The sequence below is a fragment of the Branchiostoma belcheri genome, unplaced genomic scaffold (assembly GCF_001625305.1).
Source record: "Branchiostoma belcheri isolate BF01 breed outbred unplaced genomic scaffold, Haploidv18h27 scaffold91, whole genome shotgun sequence".
NCBI classification, from domain to species: Eukaryota; Metazoa; Chordata; class Leptocardii; order Amphioxiformes; family Branchiostomatidae; genus Branchiostoma; species Branchiostoma belcheri.
In genome coordinates, this window is record NW_017804587.1 from 351,126 (window position 1) to 374,684 (window position 23,559).

General features: G+C 44.6%; 2 protein-coding genes across 2 annotated transcripts in view; one reads left to right on the forward strand and one right to left on the reverse strand.

Annotated features, from left to right (window-relative positions):
- On the forward strand, window positions 1-23,287 carry LOC109488008. The gene is made up of 3 exons (XM_019792150.1): window positions 1-13,308; window positions 13,540-20,334; window positions 20,545-23,287. Exons 1-3 carry the CDS (start codon window positions 549-551, stop codon window positions 20,928-20,930), a joined length of 19,941 nt encoding a protein of 6,646 aa, XP_019647709.1. The 5' UTR covers window positions 1-548; the 3' UTR covers window positions 20,931-23,287.
- LOC109488053 (mitogen-activated protein kinase kinase kinase 7-like) overlaps window positions 22,424-23,559 on the reverse strand; it is a 10,526-nt gene continuing 9,390 nt past the window's right edge. Inside the window, exon 18 of the mRNA XM_019792202.1 lies at window positions 22,424-23,488. Within this exon, the coding sequence (XP_019647761.1) occupies window positions 23,399-23,488 (90 nt within the window). The 3' untranslated portion in view covers window positions 22,424-23,398. The remainder of the gene's footprint in view (window positions 23,489-23,559) is intronic.

Consider the following 23,559-nt stretch of genomic DNA (forward strand, 5'->3'; position numbering starts at 1 on the left):
GTTTGGCTTCTCTGGACAGCGCTTGTCATCTCACACCTATCTGTAATGAAAATCATCTGAGCTAAATTGATAATTAGATTTCCCCAGGTATCACAGACAATCGGTAATTATGAAGTGTTTTGCAAAGTTCAGTGTTTATACTGCTGAGAGAGTTGTTCTACCTTGGTGTGAAATCGCCTAGCGACGGTAAGTGGGCGACAATCAAGTCGGCATAATGGGGTTTGCTGTGCTGAACAGACCTTATGTCATTTTAACAAGCATGCATTATGAATAGGTGCACGCCCGGTTTTTACACTGTGGGAAACCCGTCCGTCCTCTCCCAGCCTTGCCGCAGGTGAGAGCGAACCGCAGGAGAGAAGCGGAATAATTAATGAGCGATTTAAACGCTTGCGTGACTGACGAAAACACCCGTCTGGCTGGATAGGTGAGGCGAGTCATCCCCGTCCCACATCATGGCGGACGCCATGCGCAGACACTGCGCCCGGTTCTCGGACAAACACTCCTAAAAACTCGGATATTACACTGGTCTGTCGCAGAACGACGTCAAGATGATCCGCGACACGTCTTCGCCGTTCCAGCAGATCAAGTACAAGGTGGTTAAGAAGGAGGGGACGGACTCGCCGAGGTCGGAAGAGTCGTCCGGTGGTTCCGCCCAGGTGAGTGTTAGTAGCACTAAAGTAACAACCACCACACGAAAAACCGTCCAGCAGGGAGCCGGGCCGACGGCCACTGTTCAAACAGAGCTAGTCGGGTTGGAGGAAGTTGACGAGGTCAAGAAGTTAGTGAAGAGTTATCTCGAGAAAATCGAGCAGCTAGAGGACGAAAATGCGTCGCTGCGTGACACGGTGGGCGCTGCCATGGCGGCAGGCGAAGGGGGTGGAGGGGGAGGGCGAATCACGTCCCATTCGCACGCGCTGCAGTGCCCGAACTGTGGGAGCTCGGGCGAGAGACATGGATCTGTACTACAAACATTGACTCAGACAGGAATTCGAAGCGAGGAGGTCGTTGACACTGTCACAAAAGAAGGCCAAACTGTTAAGATATTCAGGTCGAGCACACAGACAACAAGCGTAGATAGCGAAACGTCCCACACAGCCCAACACAGAGATAGCACAACAGATGATGGCACAGTGACATCTGTCGAGCTGGGCCAAGAAATCCTACTACAAAAAGTCCACTCGCTTGAAGACGAAAATAGGCTATTGAAGAGTAGGCTGGAATCTTTAGGCGAACCAAAAACAGACCCTGATTCTGAAGAAGGGGAGGATAGTTTTGTAATGATTGCCATGGGGCAAGAAGCTTTGGGGGAAGTGGACATACATACTCTGCAAAATTACAGTAAAGAAGAGCTCCTGACAACGGTCACACACCTGATCACTGAGAATAAAACTCTCAAAGTCAAAGTTGAAGAAGTACAAATTCTCAGCCCATCTAAGGTACATTACGGTGATATTATTGGAGGGCAGACACAGGGGCTTCAGAAAACAGAAGGAAACAAGAGGGCACTAGAACAACTTGAACCTGAAGCTAGGTTGGCACTGTTCCAAGATTCAAACGCACCATTGACAATACAAGTGGCGAAACCTAATACCCTACAGAGTCAACTAGATGACGCAAGGCAGTCAAATACTGAGAACAACCTAGTGCAGGGCAATTCATTTACGCATGCGCAGTACGAGCAACAGGTGGTTGGCCTGCAAGTCCAACTGGACAGGCTTAAGGAGGAAAACTCCACACTCGCTGCGCAAGTGGAAAACTCCGCTGACGCAGAGTCAGAGACGCGAAAAATCCAAGAGGAGGTCGCCTACTTAAGATCTGAGATCGAACGACTGACCACAGAGAAAGACAACTACGCACAACAGGTCGAGAGGTCACGGGAGGTCATTGCCCTCGGAGGCGACGGTGCGTTACGGGAGCTGACAGAAGGGATAAGTAGCCTACAAGCGCAGTTGAAGGAGAAGGCTGACGAACTGGACGACACAGAGAAGGTCTTGGCTTCCGTAAGGTTGGCGCTTGACGCCGCTAGACAGCAGAAGTACAAGTTTGAGGATGAGAAGACTCGACTTAAAGGAGAGGCATCAAAATCTTCTGCCATGCGTCAAGAGGTAGAAACCTTGAAGGCACAGCTTGAAGTGTCCAAGAAGTCGGAAATAATGCTGGTGGAGACCCTTGAGCAAGTAGAGGCTCTACAGAAAGACAACGCCAGGCTGGAGAGTGAGCGGGAGGCACTGAATCTGAAGGTGGACGAGACAGCCAGGGACTTTATGAAAGTGCAACTACTCGAACAACAAGTGGAAAAACTGAATGTTGATCTGAAGAAACAAGAAGAAACTGAGAAAGAGCTACAAGAAGTGAAAGAAAGCCTTGATGCAGCGAGACATGAGAGAGAAAGTCTACTGGCGGACCAGGCGGCGTACAATAGACATAAGGAGGAAGTAAGAGAAGCAAAGGAAAAGATACAGGTCTTGCAAGAGACGCTAGCCCTTCTCGCAAAGCAAGTCAAGGACGCCGATATGATGGAGAGAGATCTGGAGACAGCACTCAAGGAGGCGCGAGAGAATCTTACAGCGGTTACGTCAGAGAAGGCCACCCTTCTTCAAGAAGCCGAGAGTCGTGCAAAGCAGCTTGAGGCACAACAAGGGAAAATAGAGACCCTAAAAGGACAGGTAGAGGACGCTGATAGTCGAACAAAGGAGCTTGAAGCAGCCCAAGAGAAAATACAGATTCTTCAGGGCCAAGTTCAAGACGCTGAGAGTCGCACAAAAGAGCTCGAATCAGCACAAGAGAAAATACAGACGCTACAGGTTCAAGTTGAAGACACTAAGAGTCGCACAAAAGACCTTGAAGCAGCACAACAGAAAATACAGACGTTACAGGGACAGATAGAAGATGCTGAGAGTCGTGCAAAAGAGCTCGAGCCCGCACAAGAGAAAATACAGACGTTACAAGGAAAAGTCAATGATGCTGAAAGTCGTACAAAAGAGTTTGAGGCCGCACAAGAGAAAATACAGACGCTACAAGGACAAGTTCAAGACGCTGAGAGTCGAACAAAGGAGCTTGAAGCAGCACAACAGAAAATACAGACGTTACAGGGACAGATAGAAGACGCTGAGAGTCGTGCAAAAGAGCTCGAGGCCGCACAAGAGAAAATACAGACGTTACAAGGAAAAGTCAATGATGCTGAAAGTCGTACAAAAGAGTTCGAGGCCGCACAAGAGAAAATACAGACGCTACAGGGACAAGTTAAAGACGTTGAGGGTCGTACAAATGAGCTTGAAGCAGCACAGGAGAAAATACAGACGTTACAAGGAAAAATAGAAGATGCTGAGAGTCGTGCACAAGAGTTTGAAGCAGCACAAGAGAAAATGCAGGCACTACAAGGACAAGTCCAAGACGCTGAGAGCCAAACAAAAGAGCTCGAAGCAGCCCAAGAGCAAATACAGAAGCTGCAATTAAAGGTTCAAGACGCTGAGAGTCGTGCAAAAGACCTTGAAGCAGCCCAAGAGAAAATACAGACGTTACAAGGACAGATAGGAGATGCTGAGAGTCGTGCAAAAGAGCTTGAAGCAGCACAAGAGAAAATAACGGCACTGCAACAACAGGTGCAAGACGCTGAGAGTCGTACAAAAGAACTTAAAGCGGCACAAAAGAAAATAAAGGCGCTACAAGGGCAAGTTAAAGAAACCGAGAGTCGTACAAAAGACCTTGAAGCAGCCCAAGAGAAAATACAGACGATGCAAGAAAAAGTTAAAGATGCTGAGGATCGTACAAAAGAGCTAGAAGCAGCACAACAGAAAATACAGATGCTACAAGGTCAGGTTCAAGATTTGGATGCAAAGAGTACAGCACTCGCAACAACAAAGCAGCAGTTTGAGTTCACGAAGAAAGAACTTGACGTTTTGCAAGTTAAGAATGCGGAGCTGGAAACCCAAGTAGCCGACATAAGCGACTTGAAGAAAGAGATCACCGTGGCACGCTCTGTGATTCAACAGCTTAGAGAAGGCGACGAGCAGGCGGAGTCTAAGCACAAGGAAGAATCTGCCAGACTGGTGAAAGATCTAGAGATATCCAAGGAAAACATGGACACCTTGATAACAGAAAAGGACGCCCTGGAAGCAAAATGCACGACGTCGGCGAAGGAGCTAGAAGAGGCCCGTCTTCACATCAAGACCCTTGAAGCTGAGAAAGAGACCCTGCTGACGGCAGAACAGAAACAGAAGGCAAAGGACCTACTAGAAGCGCAAGATCAATTGGAAGTGTTGAGTGAGGAAAACAAACGACTTCTGAAGGAACAGGACAAGCTTCAGAAACAGAGCGAAGATCTGAATGTAGCAAGGAAACAGATACAGAGTCTCCAGGAGAAGTTTACGGTACAGGCGGAGCTTTTTGACAAAATTCAGGGTGATTTGACCAAAAAGGTTGATCTTGTGGAAGATTTACAGATAGAAAATCAGAAACTACAAAATCAGAATACGACTCTGGGCGCTGAGAAGGAGAAGAAACACAATGAACGCGTCGTCGCACTTGAGACCGAGATTGGGGAACTGACGTCTCGTCTGGAAAAGGCCGAGGAAGTGAAGCGGGACCTCCAAGCCACAGAGAAAGAACTGGACAAAATTCGCACTGAAAAGGAACAGTTTATACAAGAAAGAGAGGTCTATCAGGTACAGCTTGCTAAAAGAGAAGAAGAAGTCGCCAATACCTCCTTGTTGGAAACAGAGGTAACCACCCTTAAAGAGAAGATACAGGACTTAAAGAGGTCCGAGCAGGAACTTACGGAGATGCAAAAGAAGTTTGCCGCCATCAACCAGGAATGTGAAGATAGGGACAGAGCACTTGAGGAACTGCGGAAGGAAAAAGAAGTTTTCTGTAACCAACTTAACGAAATGGAAGGCTTAAAAAAGGAGATAGCCATAGCCCGAAACGTCATCAAAGAGCTTCGAGAAAGTCAGGAGATGACGTCAGAGCAGGAACAGAAGAGTAAGGAACTTACTAGCGCCTTGGAGAAGACGAGAATGGAGGTCAACGTCCTTCAAGAGGAGAAGGAAGAGATGTATAAGCGTTTTGCTGCCTCACAAAAACAGCTAGATGGCGCCCGCAGTCAAATAGAACAGCTAGAGGACGAGAAAAAGTCTGAAGACGCTACAGAGTTGAAAGCACAACTCGAAGAAGCAAAAACGTCGCTAACTACGGAACTACAGAACTTCTTCACCGTTCAGTCAGAACTGCAGGGTGCTTTGGAGAGGATACAAACATTGGAAGAAGAAAAGAAACTGCTAGAAGAGGAAGCGAAGGAGGTAACCATTCTAGAGAGGGAGCTTTCAGTCGCTAGAGAAGAGTCACACCAGCTTCGAGTAGAGAAGAGCAGTACTACAGAGAAGGTCGAAGCAAAGGATATACAGACAGACTCGGGAGTAGCTAAGAAACGTGCAGACAGACTAAAAAGGGAGAGAGAGGTACATGTCGAGCAAAAAAGGCAGTCCGAAAAGCTGGTGAAAGATCTTGAAGCCGCGAAAGAGGAAATTCAACGCCTAAAGGAAGAACGTAATAACGACGATGAAAACAATCAAACATCCGTCTCTTCAACAAGCATCTCAACAAATGTGGTGATTACTACAGGAGAGTTTGAGGGGATCGAAACAGAACTGTCTAAGGCAATGGAAAGGATACAAGCATTGGAGGAAGAAAGGAGGCATTTGAAGGACGAAATAAGGATGGCTCACCAACAAGAGACGAACATTTCGGGTGACAGTCAGAAACAGGAATCAAACAAGAGTGTTTCAACAGGTAAAAGTGACACTGGGGTCACGCAGACAGGCACGAGAGGTGATAGAAGTCATGAAAATAAACAACTAGCGCAAGTGACTCATAGGCAGGAAAACCAGGTGGAACAACCTGAAAAGGAACAACGAGCCCAAAAGGGAGACATGAAGAGCCCTCAAGAAAAGGATAGTGGAAAACGTACAAATGGTGAAGCGTCTGTTTCACCAGGAATTGCTCCAACCATTCTAATCACGACCGAAGTAAATGACATCCAAACAGAAGTTCAGGAGTTAAAGGAAAGAATACAATTGTTGGAGAAGGAAAAGATGCAGCTACAAGCAGAGGTTAGCACCCAAAATACAGGCATTTCGACAGGGGGAGAAAAAACACAGTGGCAAGGACCAGATAGCAGTACTTCGGAGAGCGTGGAAGCAAAGGAGATACAGACCGATCCTGGAGTTGCTCGAAAGCGTGCTGCTAAACTCAGACGAGAGGGGATACCAATGGGACAAAATGTACAGTCTGAAGAAACCAGGAAAGAAAGACACAGCTCAGGAGAAGATGATGGTGATGATGATGGTGTTGGCAATGGCAATATTGAAAGGTTTGTTTCTATAACAACTGAAGAGGCACAGCGGCATGGATCAGACAGCAAGTTATCAGAGAGAGTGGAAGCAAGGGAAATACAGACAGACCCTGGTGTCGCTAGAAAACGGGCAGCAAAACTCAGGAGGGAGAAAGGAGCAGAAGGCAAGAGAATACGGTCAGAAAAAACAAAGAGCAAAGTCTCAAAGAAAGAGAGACACAGCTCCAAAGAAAGCGAAGAAGATGATAATGGTGGTAGTGACGATGGCAACATTGAAAGATTTGTCTCTACAAAACCTTTGTTAAGTGAAGAATCACTGCAGCATGGTACACCAGAGAGGGTGGACGCAAAGGAGATACAAACAGACCCTGGTGTTGCTAGAAAACGTGCGGTCAAACTCAGAAGAAAGAAAGAAGCACCAGGCCAGAGAATACGGTCAGAGGAAACTGGGAATTCCAAGGAGAGCAAACTCGCAAAGAAAGAAGGGCTTAGCTCCACAGAGGAGGAAGAAGATGATGATGCCAGTGATGAAGCTGTTAGAATTGAAAGGTCTGTTTCGCCAAACGAGAAATCCAGCAATGCAAAGGACATCCAAACTGAACCTGGGGTGGCAAGAAGACGGGCAGGCAAACTGAAGAAGGACAAGGAAACAGTTAAATCTCTAAAAGCAGAACTTCAGGCTGCAAGAAAAGAAATTGACCGTCTAAACGAGTTGCATGTCAAGATGGCAGCTGATCTCCAGGAGGTGAATGAATTGCGGTTACAACATGATGAGATGAGAGGGAAGTCTGAAAAGCAGGAAGCAACTTTAATGGAAAAACGTGAGGTGACAAGAGAAAAAACTGTACAGTCGGTAGAGCACACGGGCTCTATGGAAACAAGGACACAGACTAAGACAATGGCACTGGGAAATAGAGATGATAGGATGGAAGAGTCTGATCTCCCCCAGCTAACCAAAACTGCTAGCAACGCAAGAGCCCAACCATCTTCAAGTTCAAGTGAGGCTGAAGCGTCAGGTCTGGCTCCAAATGTAGGCAGATACGAGTTACTAGTTGTCGACGAAACTTACCTCAGTACTCTATCTGACACAGAAAAAGTCACTGTTCTGATGGAGCAACTGCACAGCACCAGTGTTGCAATGAAGCAACTGGAGGAAGAAAAGGAACAGTTGTCCATGGAAGCAACCAACGTGGTAGCCCTTCAGCAGCAGTTATACATGGTGCAAACAGAAGTGGATGACTTGCGTCGAGACAAAAAAGGCACCATCGAATCCACTGGCATAGAAGTGGGTATTGGAGCAGAACCTGGCTCAATTAGGGAAGAGGAGGAAGACCTTAATGACGAGTTGGAGAAGGTAAAATCTCGACTGCTTCAGTATGAAACCCTAGACCATCAATTGGCGGAAGCAAGGGACACAGTGGACACCCTTCTTTCTGTAAAAACAAGTCTCGAAGAAAGAGCAACACTGTTAGAAAACCAGGCAAAGGGCAATGAAGACATGCTTCGAGAGCTTGCTAAGCAAAACGCAGAAATGAGAGATGAGCTCATGAGCGTGGAGTTCCTGAAGAGGGAAGTGAGAGAACTGTTATTTGGGGATACCTCTCCATCTGTGGGCAACCTTTCTCCTATGTTGTCTCCAAGCAGTAGGAAGTTGCTGGAAGCTGGAGGAGGCTCCACGAGGTTTGAGTTTGGCCCTGGAACTGGGTACAGGGGATCAGGCATGAGACAGAGAGTTGACAGGGCATCTGATACTGACGACATTGATGGTGCATCATCACAGGGTGCTTCGACGGACAACTATACCACAGCAGAGGATAGTGCTCGAAGCACCTCGGATAGCGACAGAGATCTCATAGGCAGAACCCCCACCCAAACATCTGGAACTCAGAAATCTAAAACAAACGAAATATTGGCGACTATTGTCTCAACGGAAAATGTTATAGTGGAAAGTGATGACAGTCAGGACAGTATTGAGGTTCTCAGAGTCTCAGTAGTAGGGTTGGATGACAGAAAAGAAGCTACTGGGAGTTCAGGTGAGACAACAAGCTCAACTGTGGTGAAGACTACCCGCCTTGATACAACCGATGGAGAAGTCACACCGACTAAAGGGGCTCATGTTGCCAGTAGAAAGCGACTTACGTACCAAGAGGATGACAAAGGAATGTCCACCATTGAAGAGAGCAGACAAAGGAGACAAATCATGGAGAGCAAAGGAAGACAAGGAGGACAAGATGGTTCGTCTGTCAGTCAGGGTCCAGATGGCATTGTTGAAATGCAAACTGGTTCCGATCACCATGATGCTGAAAATACGGAAGACATACAGGCTAACAATGCCAGAAGAGAACAAACAAGTGCCTCAGAGTCTGGAGGTCAGCATGCAAACAGGATGGAAGGAGTGCAGGAAACATCTGACCGTCAAGGTACAGGAATAACACAAGAAGACATCAGTTCCAGTCATGAAAAAGTAACCGAACAAGCCAGTACAAGCAGCACAGCCATCATTCCAGGGAAAGAAGGAAAGGTCAATAAAGGAGTTCAGGATGACTCCATAGGTGATCAAGGACAGGACATGCCTGTCTCTGAGACAAGTGATGGAATGTCTGCTTCTAACATGATCAGGGATACAAAAGGTGTAAAGAAAGGCTCATCTGAGAAGTCTGGAGTTAGCTGGTTCCAGCAAAATGTTGGATCTTTATTTGGGCCAACGCCCTCCACCAAGCAAAAGACAGATGACAGTCAAGGTGGAAAAGATGATGCCAACGACACAGGATCATTTGAACATGGAGAAAAAGTCAAAACAGATGATAGGTCCTCATTGTTATCACAAGCAGACAACACAGCTGACCAGGACACCACCTTAACTGTACCATCACAGGAAGCATCTGACACCAATGTTGACACTATGATAAAACAACAACTTGGAGTAGCTGCTGTTACAGAAGAGACCAAACAAGTTATCAAGAACACACAATCCATTAAACTTCTCATTGAAAATCTCCAGAAAATCCAAATACGTATCTGGCAGAGCTTAAGCAAAGGTGACAATCCAGACAGTGATGCAGACTCTGCAATAATGGAGATGACAGAAGAGATGAAAGAGAATCTAGAAGAGATGACCACAGTGCTTGCTGTTTTGCGTTCGTCTGTGTCTCATGAATCAAACAGTGGTGAAGATTGTGACACTGAAGGCCAAGATTTCAGCAAGGCTCAAAAAGAGGATCTCGTGGCAAATCTGCAGCAGTTGTCTACAAGTAGCGAAGAAATAGAAGTGATCCGAGAGGAAGTGGCAAACCTGTGCAGTCGCAACAGTGGTGACCCCGATAAAAGCAGCCAAATCCATAGCATTGTTGAAAGGCTGAAAATCAAGCTCAGCACTGCAGTAACTGCAGTTACGACAATGCAGCAGACGGAGGTTCTTATTCTCAAAGACAACGAACAAGCAGATGATGAGGAGCGACCAGGGGACCACAAAAGCCGACAGGACGACGAAACATCTACCAGAGGCTTCTTTGATGGGATAAGAGATTGGTGGCGAGGTCCCTCAGACAAAACATCATCCTTGACCAAGGAGATACCACCTGGAGATCCAAAATCCAGTACTTTGGTTGTTGGAGGAACAAGTCCAATGCAAAACGTATCAGTCAGAGAACCCTCACTTGATGACATCCTTGCTCCTGAAGACAAGGTAGTAAGGTATAAGACAGAAAAACATGGCACTGGTGGTTCTGTAGACACAAGAGGTACTGGTACCACAGATTGGCATGTTGTCAGTTCATCAGGACCATCACAAGCAAAACTAGGAACTATAAGTGAGCAGCAGACTACAGATGCCACTCGCTCAGACCTAAAGGACTCTTCCAGAGCTACACCAGCTGGGCATCTACAGAATATACAAACCATCAAAGTTCTTATTGAAGAACTCTGCAGGATAAGGACAGACATGGCAGATACTTACAGCAGAGAAATGAAGAGAAGCAGTGAAAAAGTGGACACACCTGACATTGACTTGCAAACCACAGGTGAGAAGATGAGAGAGAAACTAGAGGAAGTGACAACAGTACTGGCTGTGTTACAAACATCTTTAGATGTGGAGGAAGATGGGCAAACAGCATCTAAAACTGACAGTTCAGCCAACAAAGGTGAAAGAAAGGAAGTGTATGGAAAACTTCAAGAGGTATCTATATGTGTGGAAAACTTGAAGAAAATGCAGAATGACATAGAAAGCTCATATAAACAACTCGGGACTGAAGACGGCAGTCTAGATGAATCCATCAAGATTGAGGCAGACATCTCAAGAGACTTGGAAAGTATGGGTGACAAGGTAGATGCTGCACTTAAGTCTGTCACTACAATAGAGGAAGAATTGGCCAATTTGAAAGATGACAAAACAGAGAGCCCCCCAGGAGAGGGCAGACCATGGAGTATCCTCGGTGGACTATCCTCATGGTGGCACAGAGGCCCAGGCAAAGATTCATACATACCAAACATTTCAGTACCAGAAGATGCAGGCGACAATGTAGACATCTCTGGAACTGAAAGGGATGAAACTGTAGAGGATGAAACTGTTCCTGACCTGTCAGATGAGGCAAAAGAAACCATCGCCAACATGCAGATCATGTGGATTTACATGGAAGATATGCAGAACATCTATCGGGACATTTTGGAGGTAAAAAACGAAGATGCACCTGGAGAAACAGACAGGAGCACAAGCAAGAAAATCCAGGAGAAAACAGTAGAAATGGACCGTAAGTTGGACAGCATCACTTCCTTAGTCAGGTCTACAACCAAGATATCTAACATGGAACAGCAGCATTTTTTAGCACTGATGGCTAAGTTCCAAAAGATGAACAAGAACTTAGCCGACTTGAAGAGAAAACAAGAGGCAGACACCGAGAGGGGCAGGGACACAGCACATGTTGATGCAAAAATACAGAGGAAAATTGAGAGGATGGGAAACAGACTCTGTCGGATGGCAAAGATGGTACGGAAGATGGAAGTGCAGGCCATCAGCCAACTTACAGCAGAAACAGATTCAGGATTCTTCAGTCGGTTATTTGCAACAGAAAGTGCACCTGGGACACAACAAATCTCAGATGATCCAGATGACATCCAAGAAACCACAAGCGAAGAGGCAACAGACATAGATGACCATGGTGAAGAGGACACTATTGATAACTCGGCACCAACAGGACCAGTGGTGTCCCCAGAGGCTACAGCTTTTATTGCAAACATGCAGATCATCACAAGCCACATCCGTGAAATGGATACCATCTGCAAGGATACAATAGATGATTACAGTTCTCAAGAATCAGAGGAAAAAACAGCTGACAAAGTGGAGGAAGGGATGAATGCAATTAAAGAGAAGGTAGACAGAACCTTATCCTTGTTAGCAGACATAGAGACTGGCATTCCAACTGAACCTGCCGAAGGAAATCAGCAAGACAGCAACAAGGAGGAACAGGAGAAACGCATAACCAGAACTTCTACAGTGCTGAAAGAAGTTCATGAGCTATGCTGTGAGACAATAGACTATGTTCAAGTGCCCTCACTGGTTGATGGCCAAGATGAGGATGTGGCATTAACACAAGAGATGGTACAACAGAACATGAGAAAAATCCAGACAAAGCTAGAGATGTTACCTGAAATCCTTGCCAGAAGTGAAAATATTGCCTCAGAAGAACAGGCATCCAGTGCTAACTCAATAGATATTGGGGACTTGAGTCAACTTGAAACAACACTCCCTGATGAAAAGGACAACCAAGTAAGTAGTGCAGAAGACCTCGCCATCAACGTTCAAAAGGCAATAACACACATCACAGAGTTGGATGAGCTGCAAAAAACAATTGGAGAGCTATACACAGAACGATTCCGGGACGACACTGACAATGTACGAAGTGAAGAGGTTGATCAGGTTCTGCAACGAGAAATGAAGAACATGGGATCACAAATCCAGGTGATCTGGCATCTCATTCCCGACCAACCAAATGCAGCTCAGTCAACAGAAGCAACCGCGGCAAATGAAGACAGTGCCACTTTGCTAGGTCTGACGGATGCAGGATGGGAGAAGTTGTCTCAAGTCAGCGGCACTTTGCTGGAATTAAAGGCTAGGCAGGGTACATTAATCAAAGTGTACCAAAAGAGAGTGAGGGAGGGGGAGAGAGGCGAATTGGGTGCACCGTCATGCATTTTTCTGGATGCTCAGATGGAAAAAGAGATGGCAGGTGTAGAAGCAAACACTGGGAGTACCATCCAACAACTTTCGGAAGTGTTGGAAGAACTCAAGGTAGCACAACTTGATGACACAACAGATTCATTACCAAAGGTTGGAGTTCAACATCCAGGAATCATCAGTCGCCTTTTCTGGTGGAGAAGACAAGATGAAGATGATGAAGATGATACTGTTATGCCAGAGGAAACAATGATTTTGATAGCAAATATGCAGATTCTGTGGGTTTACGTCACAGAAATTAAAGAAACGCAGACATACCTTCAAGATGCCTACAGTGACAGGTTTGGGGATGGCATCACAGAGGAACAATGCGAAGAAGTGGACAAAGCCATCCAAGAACACAAGGATAACATGGATGCTAAAGTAGAGAAAGCACTGGCAGTGGTCCAAGAAATTGAAGAAAGTCTTGTAGAACAAGAAAATGGTGAAGATGAAGCCCAGCAGGTTACAGCAAACAGCAAACTACAGAAGGTAGCATCGCTGATACAGGAGGTAAGAAATAAAAACATCCAAGTTTCAGAGATGTACAAGAAACAGGCTACTGAAGAAGAAGGAGATGGAAAAGATGAAGATAGCAAAGCCTTCATTGATGCAAAGATGCAACAGGTGCTACAAAACGTATCAAGAAAACTCACCCAGACAGAACGGCTGGTTACAGCAGCTGAGGGACTGGCGCTTGGTCACAAACTTGCAGACGAAACAGACGGTACAGATGACGATGCTGCTGAAGGTGCGCTAGATACAGTAAGTGAGGAAAAGACCCAGAGTGCAGGACCCCTAAGACGTCTCTTCCGCTGGTATAGCAGTGGCTACAATCCAGATCATGTGATGTTTCCTGAAAAAGATGAGCTTGAGAACCTAGCTACAGACAACTCTGATGTGCCAGCAGAAGATGTACAGACAATACCTGAAACAACAACAGAGGGACTGGCACTTCCTGATGAAACAGACAGCAGAGAAGATGAAACCCTTGACACTCAAACAGACATTGCCTCAACAGAAGCTGAGAAGGAAGAATCCCGAAGCTGGTTTGGGGGCTGGTGGAGTCACAAAGCATCAACCACACCTAGTACAAAGTCTCCTGTGGAAGCACCAAGGGAAGTCATTGAAGAAGATGATGTAAACACAAATGAAGACGATGAAGACACAGCAAGTGAAAATACGCAACAGAGTACAGGAGCTTTCAGACGACTGCTGCGCTGGTATAGTAGTGGGTACAAGCCAGACCAGGTGACATTTCCTGAGAAAGAAGAGCTTGAAGACCTAACTACAAGCCACCCTGAAGTGGATGCAACAGGTGAAGAGAGCATAGCTGACACAATTAAGGCCAGCACTAAAGCTGCTATGTCTGCTGTTCTAGGCCTAAAGGAAGTATGTGCCAAGTACCAAGGACAGGCCATGGCTACTACAGAGGAGAAAGGCCCAGAGCAGAATGAAGAAGTCGAGTTGGATGATGAAGGCATGCAACAAAACATCACTGTGATTGGCCAAAAGATTACAGATCTAACAGAATATGTCAACGAAATTAGACTTGTAACACAGTATGACATCAGCAAGGACAAAGAGGACACAGAACTAACAAGTGATGAACAAACCGAAAAGGGAAATATAGGCGTTGAGGAGGAAAGTCAGAAATTCATTGTTAGCTTTGATAAACTTCTAGTTCAAATGGAAGAACTAACATCATGTAAAACAGAGCTTCAAACCTTATCCAGTGCAGAAAACCCTGTTGAGGAAGAACACCAGGAACCAACTACAAGAATCTTTCAGGTTATGACAGAGCTGAACATAAAGATATGTGATGTTGGTGAGACTCTTGCTGAGATTGAGCCTAAAGCACTTGCACACTGTGAGTCTATCAAGACTGCCAAACAAAGTACTGTGGATGAGACAGTGCCTACAACAGATCAGGAGGAAAGTGGAGGTGCTCTAAGCAGGCTTTTTGGATGGGGACCAGTTGGTGTCTTCTGGAGGAGAAAAGAAGAAGAGGAGGAGGGTGATGGCCCAGCCATGCCAAAAGAGAGAATGACTCTGATAGCCAACATGCAGAGTTTGTGGGTTGACATCACCGAAATGAAGGAGATTCAGACTCGTCTTAATGACGCCTACAGTGACAGGTTTGGGGATGGCATCACAGAGGAACAATGCGAAGAAGTGGACAAAGCCATCCAAGTACACAGGGAAGGCCTGGATGCTAAAGTAGAAAGTGTACTATCAGTGGTACAAGAAATTCAGGGAAGCTTTAATGTGGAACTAGACAGCGGCACCAATGCAACACAGCAGGTCCAAGCAAACAGCATGCTTCAGAAGGTCGCATCACTCATACAGGAAGTAAAAGATACAAACATCCAAATCTCAGAGATGTACCACAAACAGGTGGGTGGAGACGAAGAGCCTCATGATAGCAAGGAAGGAAGTACAACAGCCTTAACTGATGCAAAGATGCAACAGGAGCTACAAAATGTGTCCCTAAAACTCAGTCAGGCAGAACGGCTTGTCACAGCAGCCGAGAGACTGGCGCTTGGCTACAGACTCACAGATGAAAAAGATGAAGAAACCACTGATGGCACAACAGACATTTCTACATCAGAAACAAAGCAAGTGGATGTTAAACCGAGCTGGTTTCGTGGATGGTGGAGTAACCAGGTAACAACTGTTGCAGAAGAAACAGATCATGAAACTCCTGATGGTGCAACAGACATTTCTACATCAGAAGTGCAGGAAGAGGATGTTAAACCGAGCTGGTTTCATGGATGGTGGAACAGCCAAGTAACAACAGAACCAAGCACACAGGCCTCTGTGGACGGACCCAGTGAAGTCGAGGGTAATCCTGACATTGACAGAAAAGCAGACAATGAAGACCAAGAAGGTGAGAACGACTCACAAAGTACAGGTCCAGGACCATTCAGACGGCTTTTCCGCTGGTATAGCAGTGGATACAACCCAGACCATGTAACCTTTCCTGATGATGATGAACTCATAAATCTAGCTCCTGCCTCCCTTGAAGAGGAAGAAAATGACATGCAGACTACCGCTGAGGCAATAAAGAACAGTGCAAAAGCTGCTACATCTGTTGTGCTGGAGCTGAGGAAAATGTGTGCTGGGTTCCAAGGACAAGCCATTGCTACCACAGAGGATGAAGGCCCAGGTCATACTGAAGAAGTGGCACTGGATGATGAAAGCATGCAACAAAACATTGCAGGGATTGGCCAGAGGATATCAGATTTAACAGAACATGTTAATGAAATGAAAAAGAGAGTTATCATGATGAGTGAGCATGTACAGAATGGACAGCTGAAGGATAGCAAGCAAACAGACAATAATACTGACTTTGAGGAAGAAAGGCAAGACATTGTAGATGGCTTTGACAAACTTTTAGTTCAGATACAAGAGATTAAGTCATGTGAAACAAAGCTACTTAGCCTGACCAGTGCAGAAACATCTACTACAGAAGAACACGGTGAGCAAGCTACTGCAGTTTCTCAGCTAGTAAAAGAGCTGGATATAGCACTAACTACTGTTGGCAAAATGCTGACTGATATTGAACCCAAAGCAATTGAACATTGCGAGTCGGTCAAGACAACTAAAGCATGTGTGGTGGATGAGATGGAGACAAAAGAACCCCAGGAAGAAGGTAGAGGGTTTCTTAGCAGACTGTTTGGATGGGCAGAAAGAGACACTGACGATCCTCCAGAGCAATTACTTGCTGAGATATCTGACACCTCTGAAGAAACAGCAGACACTGACGAAAGGGACAAGGACCCAGTTGCTGACGTGCAAAGAGCTCTGGTCTGTTGTCAAGAGATAAACGAGGCACGAAGTAAAGTTCTAGATAACTATCAGGAACGGTTCAAAGAGGGCACAAGCGAAGTGAGGACACAAGAGACTGGCCAGATCATTCGTAGGGAGTTGGGAACGATTGAGTCCAAGATCACAGAACTGGCTGGGCTTCTTTACAAGAAAACAACAGCTGATACAGATACAAAGGCAGAACAAGGATCTCCCCTAACTGCTTCAACTTCAGACGAGGACAAGTTGTTGTTGGAAGTTTTGACCTACTGTGAGGACATGAGGGAATCACAAGTGAAGATAACAGAATTGTATGACCGGAGACTGAGGGAAAGCACAGTGGCAGATGACGGGTCTGAGGCATGTGTATATCTAGCCACAAGGATAAGCAAGGAACTGGGAAGCATTGAATCCAACACAACCAAAATCACTGAGAAGCTGTCATCTTTCCTGCAAGATCTCACTGGGAGGGAGGATGCAAAAACAGAAGTAGAGAGGTCACAAGAGAGCAAAGAAACTCCTGGAATTTTTGGCCGTCTCATTTGGTGGAGACAAACAGTGGATGAGGACAAAAAGGCAGCAGAAACATACATTCCAAATGAAACAGGAACACTCGTAGCAAACATGCAGATGATATGGGCCTACATTGAAGACATGAAACAAACTCAGACATGTTTTGAAGATGCCTACAGTGACAGACTTGGGGATGGAATCACGGAGGAACAGATTCAAGAAGTGGAGACAGTCATCAGGACACAAATGGAACACATGGAGAAAACAAATAAAAAGGTTGTGGTCCTTCTTGAGGAGATCAAGCAAAAAATACAAGATGGTGACACTGAAGATGTAGGTATGGAGAAACAGCCAGAAGTCAAGCTACATCTACAGGATGTTGCTTCTATTATGACGGAGTGTAAAGAGTTGAGGTGCCGTGTTGATGAGTTATACCAACTACGACTCAGCAGTGATACAGAAGCAAACCAAGATGGTACCACGGACACATCGGCCATCTCTGTTGACGTACAACTGCGCCAGGAGATGAACATTATGACACAGAAGCTTGACAAGGCAGGGCAGTTACTGCTCATGGCAGAGGCTTTGACTCAGGGCTGCAAGGTACAAGAACCAAAAGATACTGACGTTGCGGAATCTGAAAAATATGCTGCAGATGCACAAACAACCAGGCACTCTTCCTGGTGGTGGACTAGTGACACCACAGATGCCAAAGACAGCAGAGCACAATCAACAGAGATTCCCACCATGATTCAGGAACAAGATGAAAGACAGCATGCCACCTTGTCTGAAGGAAAGGAAAAAACAGGAATGTTAAGGAGATTATTCCGATGGTGGAGTAGAGGTTACAATCCAGATCATGTTACCTTTCCAGGCAGAGAGGAACTTTCTGAGATTGAATCAACTTTCTCAGGCAAGGATGACAGCCAGGGAGTAACACAGAAAGATGTCGACACCACCGATGCTCAGAGTACAACACAAGACCCTGGTAGTTCAGCTGGTAAAACTGCTGACAAAGATGACGTTGTTGAAGATTTGTCTGCAAAAACTGATCACCAAGAGGTTGAACCAGAACCAAGTGAACACAGGGGCCTCTTAGGAAGACTTTTTCAGTGGTGGGGGACAGGACAACAGTTGGCCCTTCCAGATGAGAATGAACAAGTGGACGTCTCCCTGACTCGAGAAGTTGAATCAAACATTGAAGTCGTCAAAATCTACCTCTTTGAGCTCAGGAACATCTGTGGCTGTTTGCAAGAGAGGTTTACAATGGAGGCTCCAACAGTGCATGGTGGTGCAGGTGAAGATGATGAAGACAGGGACAAAATAGATGAAGCAACACAACAATTAATCGCAAACAGGCTGGGGGAAATAGCCGCATTGGTCAATGACATTGGCACAGTGATTCCCATTGAAGAACCACTGTCGCCAGAAGGTGGTAAGTCTGTTACAGTACAGGAGAATCTTGAGAAAATCAGGGTGAGTCTTCAAGATACAAATGCTATGTTTACTGAGATTCAAAGAATGCAAGAGCAGAGTGGAACTGCCACAAGTGTAGCCAAAGAACTGAAAAATATGGAAGCCAAACTAAAAATGTTAGCAGACACAGTAGTCAACATTGAACCTGAAGTAATGAAGTACTGTGAGGAACCATCCACTGATGTTCAAGAGCAGGAAAGTGTTGCTCCTCCAGAAGGCAAGCATGAGGGAGCACAGAGCGCAGGGGTCCTCACTAGGATGTTCAAACACTGGTGGGAAACCAACTACAGCCCAGCACAACCTGAATCTGATGGAACTGAAGAGGAAGAGACAGACGGGACTGAGGAGGACACAAGAGAAAGGATCAAAGCTGCAGCATCAGACCAAATGCGAGCTTTCCTGACAAACCTCGAGATCACATGGGTCCACATCCTGGAATTGAAACGGATACAGATCGACATGGAAGACAGCCACAAGCTTCAGGGTCAAGGAACAGAAGAGGTTTCTCAATCCTGTAGCAATGTGCAACAAGAATTGGCAAAGATGGGCGAAAAACTTGTGACGGTTCACCAACTAATCACTGACTTACAAAACAGCATTCCAGAGGAAATGATGGCAGCAGAAATGACAGCTGAGGAATCTGAATCTCTCCACGCCAAAGTGTCAGAACAGCTGAATAGGATTTCCTCCATTGTTGATACTCTACAGACAGACCATTTCAACGTCACCAACAAGTATAGCGTGTCCACGTACATGGAAGATGACTCAAGTGTGGAACAATTTGACACCATGTTCAATGAGGAGATGGAAGGCATCAGGATGAAGCTGGAAGAGGTGACTGAACTGTTCACTGACGTTGAAGACATTGTGCTGAAAGAGATGAAGAGAAAGCATGGGAAAAAAGAGGCCAAAATCATCAAGAGCAAAAAGGTGGCTGCAACAACTGCAAAGGAACCCATTCAAGAACAAAGAGAAGGTATTTTTAGTAGATTGTTCTATTGGAGGAAAGGTTCAGAAAGAAGAGAAACAGCACCTGAAAGTGATGGACAATCTTCCACAGAGTCTACAGATGAAGAAAGAACAATCAAAGTGACTGAGAGTAAGGTAACCTCCAAGCAACATAGTTTGGTCCAAAGACTTTCTGATTGGTTCACAGGAAGATCTTCATCAGATAAAAGATCTTCCTCTCAAGAAACATCTGTAGACATGCCTGCAGCAGGAACATCAAGCACAGGTCAACCGTCCGAAGGTTTCACAACTCAAGTGACCAGAGAAAATGAAGATAGACAAGCAGGAGTATTTACTACAATTGTTGAGTGGTGGAGTAATGGTTTTAGAACCACCAGTGTTAAAGATAAGGACGAGGCACCTACCATGCCACTGGGGCTGCAAGACTTCATAGCAAGTGTCCAGTTAGCTGATGTCTACTGTACCCAAACACAATCCTCACTGGCAGAGCTGGTGGACATCTACCACCAGGTACCAACAGAGGCTGGTGAACAAGGAGACATGAAGAGGGAGAAGGACATCAAGAGTAAACGTCACGTTATCGAAAACAACTGGAAAATGCTGCTCTCAACAACTGTCAAGCTGGAATCTGCTCTGGCCAAAGATGGGGAGAGACAAGAGGATGGTTCAAAGATCATGGAGGAGTGGATAAAGGATGATGCGACGTGGGAACAAGCCTTAGCATTGTCTCATGACCTGAAAGAGATGATTCAAGCAACACTGCAAACATTGCCATGGACTGGGTCAATGGGTGAGGAACAGGGAGAAACTACCAACATCACAATACAGGCCATGCAGGAGATGCACAGCTCTCTGGACAACGTGAGAATCAAATTACAGGCAGTGGAACGATGCATGCTGTCAGGGAGAGCTCTACATGAAGAACAACTTCTGCAAACATCAGAGTTGAAGGCCCGACAGGATATAGCTGCAGAGGAAACAGATGGACAAGGCAAAGATGCCAAGTCAAGTAAGTGTTTAAAACATGGTTATGGTATTCACTGTTGGCATGAAATAACTACCTAATAATATGAGTTAGACACAGTATCTAACAAGTTAGACACAATATGTGTTCTTTCAAAAGTTAAACTTTTTTAAGGATATGTATTACCCATATCTCATTGTGTATATCTACTGAGTCTGATCAAATTTTCCGTTGTCCCACCAACCTTTCCTAAAGGTGTATTTGGCCAAGTACAAAGGTGGTGGTCAGAAGTGTACCAGCCCAACTATGACCAGTACAGGGACAGTATGGAAGAGCCAGGGACTGACTCCCAACCAGTACAACCACACATAAGCAGAGAGGACCTAAATGCAGCTATGATGGAATCCTCAACAGAAGATTTTGAGCCTACAGATGAGTCAGCAGGTATTCTACTGAATGACGCTGCAGACGAGAGCATCATGTCAAAGGGACTAAGGCTTGAGCTGGACAAACAGCTAGACAAACTAAATGAGAGGTCAGAGGACCAGGGCATACGTGAGAGGATTTTGGGACTTCTGGTTGTGGCCAGTATTTGGTTTGTTGGGGGAGTGATGTACGTTAACACTAACCATGTCCTGTAATAATAGTTTTCATACTAGAGACTTTAAGGTATAGGGACCAACTAGTACAAGTACAGAACAGCAATAGCTAGAATCACAGACATATAGGGCTCAAAATACAGGTGCATATGCAGGTAAAATTGTAGCTGTGTAGGTATTCCTGTACTTGTCTGATGCCTGCAATTTTCAATGTAACATGCACCTGAGTGCTTTTATGGAAAAATGTATTTTAAGCCCTGACATGTACATTTGTATGGATAGGGTAGACAAGATTCTCAGTTTGAATGTGCTCATAGATACATGTATGTGTGAGTGATGGCATCACAATGTGCCTGTATAGATATATTCAGGGTGGAACAATGTAACCTTTTATATGTAGCTACCAATGAAACAAGAACAATAGTCAGGAGTCTGGGACACAAAGAAATATGATATTCACTGTTGGGGCAACGGCAGCAATGGCTTTGTATGTGAAGACCACTAATGTCGTGGGGTTGTCATCTGATATTTGTAGTCTGTGAAATATTACTATTTTCTGAAAAAGCTGAAAAATTATTTTGTTAGAAATGTATACTATGTCTTTAAAATGGAGGAAAGATTAGTGTGCTTCGATTATACAATGTAGTATTGCAGACATTTTTATGGTGGCAGATTGTCATGTAATCTATAATGTATGAAGGGATCAGGTGTGTGGATGAATTAGTTATTAGCTGGTACGTGACAACTTATGGGGTAACGTCTATGTTAATGTACTGTACATTTTTACTGCATTACAGGACTCACCAATGGAAAGCCTATGCTTAAAAATAATGTTGGGACATTCATTCATTTGATCAACTTTCACATTGCCTTACAGTCTATTGGCTAGTGGTCAATGCCTCTGGATTTGTGTATTGTATTATGAATACAATATATTATTTTTGTGGAGAGGGCCTTAATTACTATCCATCGAATGTTCATGTATGGTAAAGGATGCTCAGATTCTTCAGATTTTTTTAGATTGGGTTATTTTACGACTTGATTATTCAGATTATACCAAGAGGCCAGATAAATAAGTGTTACAAGTATCACATGGAATACAGTATATTTATGTAGGAACCATTTATTGCAACAACGAAGGTTTATTTACAATCAAATTCACTGTGTACAACAGTTACTTAGTATAGCTATAACTTAGTTATAGTTACAGTTACAATTTTTGATGCTTCAAAGAACACTTAACCATCTTTAAATATCAGGACTAGTCTGTGTGAAGCTTGGTGTCTGTTGTGTTACTTGTTGGATTAAATATGGTATGGTACAAACACTCCAGTGGTGGTTTTGGCAGTTTCTGAATGGATGATGGATTCAGTCAGTTTATAACTATATAAGTACTGTTGCTTCATTTCTTTGGTGCCAAATGTACAAGCTTAGACAAAGCATCAACAGTATAAAACAAAAAATTACTTTAAAAAACTTTCTAAACTACAAACAAGCTACCTTTAAGCAAATAATTCCAACCCTAGAATCAGCCAATTAATTTTTCCCCAGAAAAAATAGTTAGGATGAAACCATCTTGATTTTAAACCTCATGCAACTGTCATAAAATCAGCAGCTCTGCAAAGGTTATTCTGCAGTATCTTAAAAACATTATTCAGTAATGCATGCAAGGCTGTGACAATGTTAAGGAAGACTGCAGTGCATTTTGTACCAGATAACTTGTCCCAGACGTTAAAATCACATTCCTTGCTGCTACACATGGCCCAACAAATGCCTCAGATGATCTATGACTTTAGAAATATTGAATCAGATTTGATAATATGACATCATTTCAGTTTTGATTAAAATGTCCCAAATACCTAAATTATATCAAGTTAACTCGATTGCTTGATTTCAAGACTAAAAGTTGAAAGTTTTGCTTCATATCATAGTTTAAGAAAAATAAAAACTAAACCCTTGGGTCAGTGTCAAAACGAAACTGTAACTTCATCAGATGAAACTTGAGGTGTTTTTAAACAATTAAAAGATACTAAATCTTCTTCTTCAGGGAGACAAAGTTCTAAGGATCTTTTATATTTACATATTGCTGACAGTACAGCTGATACATCTATTTACAAGCAAAAACGAGCCCACAAACTATGCAGACTGCCATCTCAGCCAGATACATGAGCCTTCATATACATGTGTACATACAACAACATCCCGTGAAAGTTAATATATACTGAGGGCAGCAGCTATGATGCTCTGCCTCCATTGTTTTGTTTACTACTTATGTTTAAACTGGCAGTTTAAGAACTTTCCTGACGCTTCACAAAGCTGCCAGGCAGCCATACAGATTTCACTGCAGGATCATTGATTGATCATTAACATGATTGATTCAGAACTTGTACTTCTAGCCTTATAAGTATCTACTAGTAGGTCTTCGTCTTTGAATGTGACTGAACGAACAAACAAACAAACAAACAGAACCAACAACTTGCAGCAGTAGTAAAACCTGTGGGTTGTGTCCGTTACTTGGCTGCAGCATGTCGTTTCTGTAGCTGGGCCCGGATCATGTCCAGCTGGTTCTTACACTTCCGGTGGAACGCCTGCAGACTCTCCTGTTATAGAATAGAATGAAGAAGTTTCTTGTACACATTTGCTACACTGTGCGAAGTACAGGTCAGATATT